This window comes from Eucyclogobius newberryi, unplaced genomic scaffold, assembly GCF_026437365.1.
Source record: "Eucyclogobius newberryi isolate DKJ021-1_F unplaced genomic scaffold, fEucNew1.0.hap1 SCAF_208, whole genome shotgun sequence".
Classification (NCBI taxonomy): Eukaryota; Metazoa; Chordata; class Actinopteri; order Gobiiformes; family Gobiidae; genus Eucyclogobius; species Eucyclogobius newberryi.
In genome coordinates, this window is record NW_027315844.1 from 27,593 (window position 1) to 37,500 (window position 9,908).

The following is a 9,908-nucleotide window of genomic DNA, read 5'->3' on the forward strand; positions in this document are numbered from 1 at the left end:
TGGCTCAACCACCCTGAGTACCTGATTAGCATCTAAATTCCCTGGTCCTGGTCCTCTACCTTTCCAGGGGTTCAGTAACCCATTATAGATACCAGGAAGATTGAATCTTAGCCCTCCATTTCTGTTTAAAGAAGGTCTTTCTTTTTTAACAAAAATAGCTTCCTTGACTCCTCTTTCAAACCATCTTTTCTCCTCTTGTGTAGAGGCTGTTTTGTCTCACCTATGTACCGTTCTATACAGCTTTCTTCACTGCATTGGATCGAATAAACTACATTGCTCTGTTTTTGAGTCGGCAACTTGTCCTTTGGGTGAACCAGTTTTTGTCTTAAAGTGTTTCCTGGTTTAAAATAAACAGGGACTTCGTGTTGTCTAAAAATTATCTGCAGTTTTTCCGACAGGCCAGACACATAAGGGATAGAAACACCCTTCCTTAAAATTCTGAATAGGCTAGCTCGGTAGATACAAGGGGGGAGTTTCTGTTGAAACAAACAACTCTTTCTACTTCAGGAAGGCTCCTCCCAATGGGCGGGTCTTACCACAGAACATTATTAATATCGGAGTTCTCAACCTAAATTCTGTTATTGACAATGACTCTTGGATGAGAGTCGAAACGTCTATTTTTTCAAACTGAGTCCAGATGACTACAACTGAAGCTTTTTCTACTATGGAACACGCCTGGACGAATGAGGGATTACACCGACATATTTCCAAGAATTTTGGGCCTAAAACCTTGGATTTAGTTCGGGAACTCGAATCTGTAGCCAGGAAACTAGCAGACAACAGGAATCACCTGAGGTTCAATCTTAGATGCAGACAGAACAACATGATCCCGAAGAGCCTGCAGATCAAATCACCGGTCAGAGGACACAGAGCAGAGAAGATTTGGAGAAGGAGCCTTATGCAGATGCTCAGTGAAAGGATCCAGGAAAACAACGTCAGAATTGATAAATTGAAAGACAGAACAGGAACTTTACAGGAGAAATTGACCAGCATACTCCCTGAAGATGCTTTCAAAAGAGTGCTGGATTTTACACAGACAGCACAAGAAGCACAGCACAGGAAGAGCAAAGAACGCCAAATCAATAAGTTCAACATTCTTTTGAACAAAAAGAATGCAGGTGAGGTCGAGCTAGACATTAGGACTGAGACAGACAAATTAGCGACCAGCAAAAACAATTGGATTAAGAACCTATCAGATCGTGTTCTGACACAGGCAGAAAAGGAGGCGCTCTCTAAAGGTCTCAACTTTTCTGTCACCTCTAAACACATCCCTACAGAGGACTACATCACAGCCACTGAAACGGCAATTAGGAACAACAAAATGACTGAATCGGAGGCTGCAGACCTGAGGTTACGTGTCCCAGCAACTCTGAAGAGTGCCAAACCACCTCCTTCAAATATCACATCTGAAGAGAGTAAAGCACTTTCAGCACTGGAAAAAGATCATAGCATCAACATCCTCCCAGCAGACAAGGGACGCTGCACTGTGATTCTCAACGCAGCTGATTACGAAGCCAAAGTCCACACCCTCCTCGAGGACACGACCACATACGAACGCTTGAAAAGAGATCCGACCAGTGGCTACAAGAAGACAGTGATAGACTGTTTACAAAGGCTGGAAAAAGAGGAAGTTATAGACCGGCCTCTGTATTACAGACTGTATCCTGGGGAAGCCATGCCCTGCATTTATGGCCTTCCAAAAATACACAAAAAGGATGTTCCACTCAGACCCATAGTGTGCAGCACAGATTCCATCACTTACAATGTGGCCAAGCATTTAACAACTATATTGGCTCCGCTTGTGGGGAATTCGGAACATCATGTGGAAAACACGCACAACTTTGTGGATAAAGTGAAACATCTCCAACTGGACCCAGATGACCTCATGGTTTCATATGATGTGGTGTCCCTGTTCACCTGCATCCCGACCTCTGATGCAGTAGCAGCAGTAAGGACCAGACTGCAGGAAGACACCACCCTACAGGAAAGGACCAAACTGACACCTGAACACATATGTAAACTGTTGGACATCTGTCTGAACACCACTTACTTTCAATTCCGGGGACAATTTTACAGACAGATTCATGGCTGTGCCATGGGCTCGCCCGTCTCTCCCATAGTGGCCAACCTGTACATGGAGCACTTTGAGAGGAAGGCACTGGCCTCCTTCTCAGGCTCCGCCCCAAAACTGTGGCTTCGCTATGTCAATGATACTTTTGTAACAATCAAGAAACAAGAGTTGGAAACCTTCCCTGATCACATCAATGCTGTGGACCCACATATCAGGTTTACAAGAGAAGATGCTAAGGAGAATCGCTTGGCCCTTCTTGATTGTTCCACGATCAGAGGAGAGGACGGGAAAGAAGTATATAGGAAACCTACACACACGGACCAGTATCTGCTCTTTGGTTCCAACCACCCACTACAGCACAAGCTGGGTGTGATCAGAACCTTACAACACAGAGCTCAAGGTGTGCCCACCAGCTCAGAGGGCAAGAAGAAAGAGGAAAAACATGTCCGAAATGCCCTCTCAGCCTGTGGTTACCCCGCTTGGGCTCTCAACAGAGTGAAGAGAACCAAGAAGCAGGACAAAAGGGAAACTGAACAGAGAAGGAAGGGTGTTTCTATCCCTTATGTGTCTGGCCTCTCGGAAAAACTGCAGAGAATTTTTAGACAACACGAAGTCCCTGTTTATTTTAAACCAGGAAACACTCTAAGACAAAAACTGGTTCACCCAAAGGACAAGTTGCCGACTCAAAAACAGAGCAATGTAGTTTATTCGATCCAATGCAGTGAAGAAAGCTGTAAAGAACGGTACATAGGTGAGACGAAACAGCCTCTACACAAGAGGCTTTATCAGCACAGAAGAAATACTAGTTCAGGTCCACAGAGTGCCGTGCATCTCCATCTTGAAGCCTCTAATCACTCGTTTGAAGACGGTGAGGTGAAGGTTTTAAGCAGGAGAAAAGATGGTTTGAAAGAGGAGTCAAGGAAGCTATTTTTGTTAAAAAAGAAAGACCTTCTTTAAACAGAAATGGAGGGCTTAGGTTTAATCTTCCTGGTATCTATAATGGAATACTGAACCCCTGGAAAGGTAGAGGACCAGGACCAGGACATTTAGATGCTAATCAGGTACTCAGGGTGGTTGAGCCAGGGTCTCACAAAGACAAAGAGGATTCTAATAGGCCATTAAAATTCTGAATAGGCTCGGTAGATACAAGGGGGAGTTTCTGTTGAAACAAACAACTCTTTCTACTTCAGGAAGGCTCCTCCCAATGGGCGGGTCTTACCACAGAACAGTATTAATATCGGAGTTCTCGATCTAAATTCTTTTATTGACAATGACTCTTGGATGAGAGTCGAAACGTCTATTTTTTCAAACTGAGTCCAGATGACTACAACTGAAGCTTTTTCTACTATGGAACACGCCTGGACGAATGAGGGATAACACCGACATATATATATTCATATATCATATATATCATATATATCATATATATATATATATATATATATATATATATATATATATATATATATATATATATATATATTATATATTATATATATATATATATATATATATATATATATATATATATATATATATATATATATATATTATATATATATATATATTATATATATATAGGGGTAAACGACCTTTGAAGTTACAACGTTAATAGCTTTAAATGAAGTGGAATCAGTTAAATAATAAATCATTTCTAACTGCAGATTAGACGGTGCTGTCGTTTCCCAGTTAATCTATATATACTGAGAAACCAAAATGACAAAAGAAAATCTATAAGATAAGATAATCCTTTATTGTCCCACATGGGGAAATTTCATTGATGCAACGCAGGTAGAGACAGGTATATTGCATGTAGTGTATTTAGAGAGTCCATCGTCCACTTATTGTGTTTGTGTGTGTGTGTGTGTGTGTGTGTAGAGTGCTCCGGTGTGGGAGATCACTGGAGCAGAGTTCTCCAAGTCTGAGATGCACACAGCAGACGGGATCTCCATCCGCTTCCCTCGAATGACCCGGGTCAGAGACGACAAGGACTGGAAGAGCGCCACCAACCTGCAGCAGCTGCGGGTGAGTGAGCCACCGCGACACCACCGCGGCAACACCACAACACCACCGCGGCAACACCACCGCGGCAACACCACCGCGGCAACACCACCGCAACACCACCGCAACACCACCGCGGCAACACCACCGCAACACCACCGCGACACCACTACGACACCACCGCGACACCACCGCAACGTGTAGAAAAAGGAAAGGATGATAACCCCAATAACACCACAGGATGTAGTGTTAGTCCAGTGTCACGAGTCATGTGTCGCGAGTCATGTGTCGCGAGTCATGTGTCGCGAGTCATGTGTCGCGAGTCATGTGTCGCGAGTCATGTGTCGCGAGTCATGTGTCGCGAGTCATGTGTCGCGAGTCATGTGTCGCGAGTCACATGACTCGTGACAGGCGACTCGCGTCACATGACTCGCGTCACATGCCATAATCACTATACCGCACAGTATTTTCTGCAGTATTTCTTTGTTAAACCTGCACAGACTTGATCTGAAATACACACATCAAAACTGAATGTTCAGATGTTTTACATAAACACGTTTCTTTTCTCTTAATAAGCAACAAAAGTGTAAACTACACCAAAAACCACTCTCACCATATCTAGAATGATATTCTGTATCACCAAACTTAATATTGCAATAATACCAAAGTTGTCCTTCTGTGACAAATACTGTTTTTAAAATGAAATCTTTGCATAAAATCATGAAGATCTGATCCTGGATTTAGTCCTCTTTAGTTATGATTTAGTTTGACCAGCATTATTGCAGTGCTTAACAGTCACATCATTTATGAGACTGAAGTGGGACGAGGGACAGAGGCGCAGTCCTCCATGATGGTGGGATGTCTCTTTGATTGTCTCATGTTCATGTGGCGCAGTGGTGCTTTAGGTCCTGCCCATCTGCATGAGCTGCTACATGTGACTGTCACTGTGTTTTACAGGAGCTGTTTCGCATCTCCAAAGAGAACAGTGACTTCCTGGTGAGCGCTGGGCCCTCAGGGGTCAAAGAGGAGAAGGGCTCTTCAGGAGGAGACTCTCCACCGACCCCGCCCTCTACTGCCCCCAAGAGGAAGCGTGAGTACAGACCCCTCCTCTCTCTTTCTCCTGTTGGTGCGACGTTCGTGCAATGAAACAAATATTAGAAATGTTTATCATTTTTTGTTAATTTCTGTGTAATTTGTTTTGTTGAACTTTTGGCCCAATTTATTAGTCTGTTAAAAACAATTCACGGTGTCACAATCGATGGGACGAGACATAAAGTTGCTGCAGATGATGTTCTTTTATATTTGACCAAACCAGACATTATGCATTTTCTTCAAAACATTGTGCAATGTCTGGAAACAAATGAAATATACAAAAAAACTGAAATGATCTTATTGACCCCTTTTATATCTTCATAAAAACCTATCAACAATTTTGGATAAAATGTTTACCCCACTTTTTACAAAATAATTATCTTGACTCCTGTTAAAGGATTGAAACTGTAAAAATGAATGTTTTGCCCACATTTCTCTATCTGTTCCAAACTCTTCCAATTTCCATCCCCAAGCGGCTGTTTGATGAGTGGAATAAAAGAATAAAAATAAAAAAGAATAAAATATCAAGATGTAAATGGCAAGGAAAGAAACCTTGAATAAAACGCTACAAATATCAAACGGAAAAAGGAGGCGGGGTTTATCTCGTCTTTAAAATTACTTTATTTCAGGTGAAATCAGAGCGTTGCTGGTGTGACCCAGAATCTGAAGCTCAATGGAAACATACTGAGAGTCATGTGGTGCCGGGGGTTCCTGTACAGGTCTTATACTGAGAGTCATGTGGTGCCGGGGGTTCCTGTACAGGTCTTATACTGAGAGTCATGTGGTGCCGGGGGTTCCTGTACAGGTCTTATACTGAGAGTCATGTGGTGCCGGGGGTTCCTGTACAGGTCTTATACTGAGAGTCATGTGGTGCCGGGGGTTCCTGTACAGGTCTTATACTGAGAGTAATGTGGTGCCGGGGGTTCCTGTACAGGTCTTATACTGAGAGTCATGTGGTGCCGGGGGTTCCTGTACAGGTCTTATACTGAGAGTCATGTGGTGCCGGGGGTTCCTGTACAGGTCTTATACTGAGAGTCATGTGGTGCCGGGGGTTCCTGTACAGGTCTTATACTGAGAGTCATGTGGTGCCGGGGGTTCCAGTACAGGTCTTATACTGAGAGTCATGTGGTGCCGGGGGTTCCTGTACAGGTCTTATACTGAGAGTCATGTGGTGCCGGGGGTTCCTGTACAGGTCTTATACTGAGTCATGTGGTGCCGGGGGTTCCTGTGCAGGTCTTATACTGAGAGTCATGTGGTGCCGGGGGTTCCTGTACAGGTCTTATACTGAGAGTCATGTGGTGCCGGGGGTTCCTGTACAGGTCTTATACTGAGAGTCATGTGGTGCCTGAGGTTCCTGTACAGGTCTTATACTGAGAGTAATGTGGTGCCGGGGGTTCCTGTACAGGCCTTATACTGAGAGTAATGTGGTGCCGGGGGTTCCTGTACAGGTCTCATACTGAGAGTCATGTGGTGCCTGAGGTTCCTGTACAGGTCTTATACTGAGAGTCATGTGGTGCCTGAAGTTCCTGTACAGGTCTCATACTGAGAGTAATGTGGTGCCGGGGGTTCTTGTACAGGTCTTATACTGAGAGTCATGTGGTGCCGGGGGTTCCTGTACAGGTCTTATACTGAGAGTCATGTGGTGCCGGGGGTTCCTGTACAGGTCTCATACTGAGAGTCATGTGGTGCCGGGGGTTCCTGTACAGTTCTTACTGCAGATGACAAACGCTTGAGTCATTTGGAGGAAGTGAAGAATCCCTGGGTCAAAGCTGTTCTTACCACATGGAAGGAGCTGATCAGAACATACAAACTAAACAAAGATGTTACAAACTTAAACTGGTAAGACTTTATGACCAAAGGTTTTGTACCAAATAGAACTGAGCTGAGACTCAAGGTCTGGAGGACAAAAGGTCTAAAAGTCTTTTGTCAGATTGTAAAATATAATCACATGAAAAGTTTTGATATGTGGAAAGAATCCTTTGACTTATGTAGGTTTTACAAATAAGGAGTTATTATACTGAGGTCTTTGGATCAGGACCTCAGGCCGAACTCAGACCTTTGTGTTTTTATTGTTACTTACTGACCACAGGAAGGGTCAATGGGAACGAGAGGGTCACTTTGTTCTGGAGGATGAAGAGTGTGAAAGTATAAGTACATCTCACTGGAGAACCACAGGATCACATGGAGGGAATTCTGTTGGAAAAGTGTGTCTGGTTTCTATATAAGCCCATGTCAAAGTGCCCATGACTCACAGGGACAATGCAGACTGTTGGAGAGGATGTGGCAGCAGGAGCAGACTGTTGGAGAGGATGTGGCAGCAGGAGCAGACTGTTGGAGAGGATGTGGCAGCAGGAGGCAGACTGTTGGAGAGGATGTGGCAGCAGGAGCAGACTGTTGGAGAGGATGTGGCAGCAGGAGGCAGACTGTTGGAGAGGATGTGGCAGCAGGAGGCAGACTGTTGGAGAGGATGTGGCAGCAGGAGGCAGACTGTTGGAGAGGATGTGGCAGCAGGAGGCAGACTGTTGGAGAGGATGTGGCAGCAGGAGGCAGACTGTTGGAGAGGATGTGGCAGCAGGAGGCAGACTGTTGGAGAGGATGTGGCAGCAGGAGGCAGACTGTTGGAGAGGATGTGGCAGCATGTGTTGTCATGTGTTCTGGGAGGGTCGTGTTGTTCACAAGTTTAGACTAAGATCAACGGAATCTTTTTGACATCATCCACTCAATTTCAGAACTGCTGCATGAAGTTGGGCCTCAGAACTCCTGCCATGGACACAGTCAGTGAAGATCTTTGGAATATGCTTTTGGAGCAGGGATAAAAGCATCTAAAAATGGTCACAAACTGAGCCAACGACCAAGGACTGACATGATCAATGACATGATCAATGACATGATCAATGACATGATCAATGACATGATCAATGACATGATCAATGACATGGTCAATGACATGACCAATGACATGACCAATGACATGATCAATGACATGATCAATGACATGGTCAATGACATGATCAATGACATGGTCAATGACGTGATCAATGACGTGGTCAATGACGTGGTCAATGACATGACCAATGACATGATCAATGACATGGTCAATGACGTGATCAATGACGTGGTCAATGACGTGGTCAATGACATGACCAATGACGTGATCAATGACATGACCAATGACATGGTCAATGACATGATCAATGACATGATCAATGACATGTTCAATGACATGGTCAATGACATGGTCAATGACATGGTCAATGACATGATCAATGACATGATCAATGACATGGTCAATGACATGATCAATGACATGATCAATGACATGGTCAATGACATGGTCAATGACATGGTCAATGACATGATCAATGACATGGTCAATGACATGATCAATGACATGATCAATGACATGTTCAATGACATGGTCAATGACATGGTCAATGACATGGTCAATGACATGATCAATGACATGATCAATGACATGTTCAATGACATGGTCAATGACATGGTCAATGACATGATCAATGACATGATCAATGACATGTTCAATGACATGGTCAATGACATGATCAATGACATGGTCAATGACATGATCAATGACATGATCAATGACATGGTCAATGACATGGTCAATGACATGATCAATGACATGATCAATGACATGATCAATGACATGATCAATGACATGTTCAATGACATGATCAATGACATGTTCAATGACATGATCAATGACATGTTCAATGACATGATCAATGACATGGTCAATGACATGATCAATGACATGGTCAATGACATGAGGAAAATGGGCGTGCCTTAGTTTCATTTGGATGTCTTTTTTGTCTCTTTTATCTGCTATGTTCTCTCTGCTCTTGTTCTGTTTCATGTGGGGTTTTTGTAAGTTTTTTTTTTCATTTTTATTGAACAATTATATTTAAAATATATGTAGTCTGATGTTTTGACCCTGTTCTCCTGCAGGTCCCAGCACTCCCAAAGTGAAGGCAGTGAAGTCAGAGCCTCGCACCCCAGAACCAGAGGCAGGAAGTGCTAAGAAGGTGTGTGTGTGTGTGTGACATGTAGTGTGTGTGTGTGACATGTAGTGTGTGTGTGTGTGTGTGACATGTAGTGTGTGTGTGTGACATGTAGTGTGTGTGTGTGACATGTAGTGTGTGTGTGTGTGTGACATGTAGTGTGTGTGTGTGACATGTAGTGTGTGTGTGTGACATGTAGTGTGTGTGTGTGACATGTAGTGTGTGTGTGTGACATGTAGTGTGTGTGTGTGACATGTAGTGTGTGTGTGTGTGTGTGACATGTAGTGTGTGTGTGTGACATGTAGTGTGTGTGTGTGTGTGTGATATGTAGTGTGTGTGTGTGTGTGACATGTAGTGTGTGTGTGTGTGTGTGTGAGACATGTAGTGTGTGTGTGTGACATGTTGTGTGTGTGTGTGACACGTTGTGTGTGTGTGTGATATGTAGTGTGTGTATGTGACACGGTGTGTGTGTGTGTGTGTGTGTGTGTGACATGTAGTGTGTGTGTGTGACATGTAGTGTGTGTGTGTGACACGTTGTGTGTGTGTGTGACATGTAGTGTGTGTGTGTGTGTGACATGTAGTGTGTGTGTGTGACATGTAGTGTGTGTGTGTGTGTGACATGTAGTGTGTGTGTGTGTGACATGTAGTGTGTGTGTGTGACATGTAGTGTGTGTGTGTGACATGTAGTGTGTGTGTGTGACATGTAGTGTGTGTGTGTGTGT

The 9,908-nt window shown here is 43.8% G+C and overlaps 1 protein-coding gene across 3 annotated transcripts in view; it reads left to right on the forward strand.

Annotated features, from left to right (window-relative positions):
* Positions 1–9,908, forward strand: part of LOC140370069 (DNA ligase 3-like) — a 40,537-nt gene that overhangs the window by 27,372 nt on the left and 3,257 nt on the right. For all 3 annotated transcript variants that reach the window (XM_072457004.1, XM_072457005.1, XM_072457006.1), the window contains exons 16-18: positions 3,950–4,096; positions 5,030–5,162; positions 9,134–9,210. In XM_072457004.1, the coding sequence (XP_072313105.1) occupies positions 3,950–4,096; positions 5,030–5,162; positions 9,134–9,210 (357 nt within the window). The remainder of the gene's footprint in view (positions 1–3,949; positions 4,097–5,029; positions 5,163–9,133; positions 9,211–9,908) is intronic.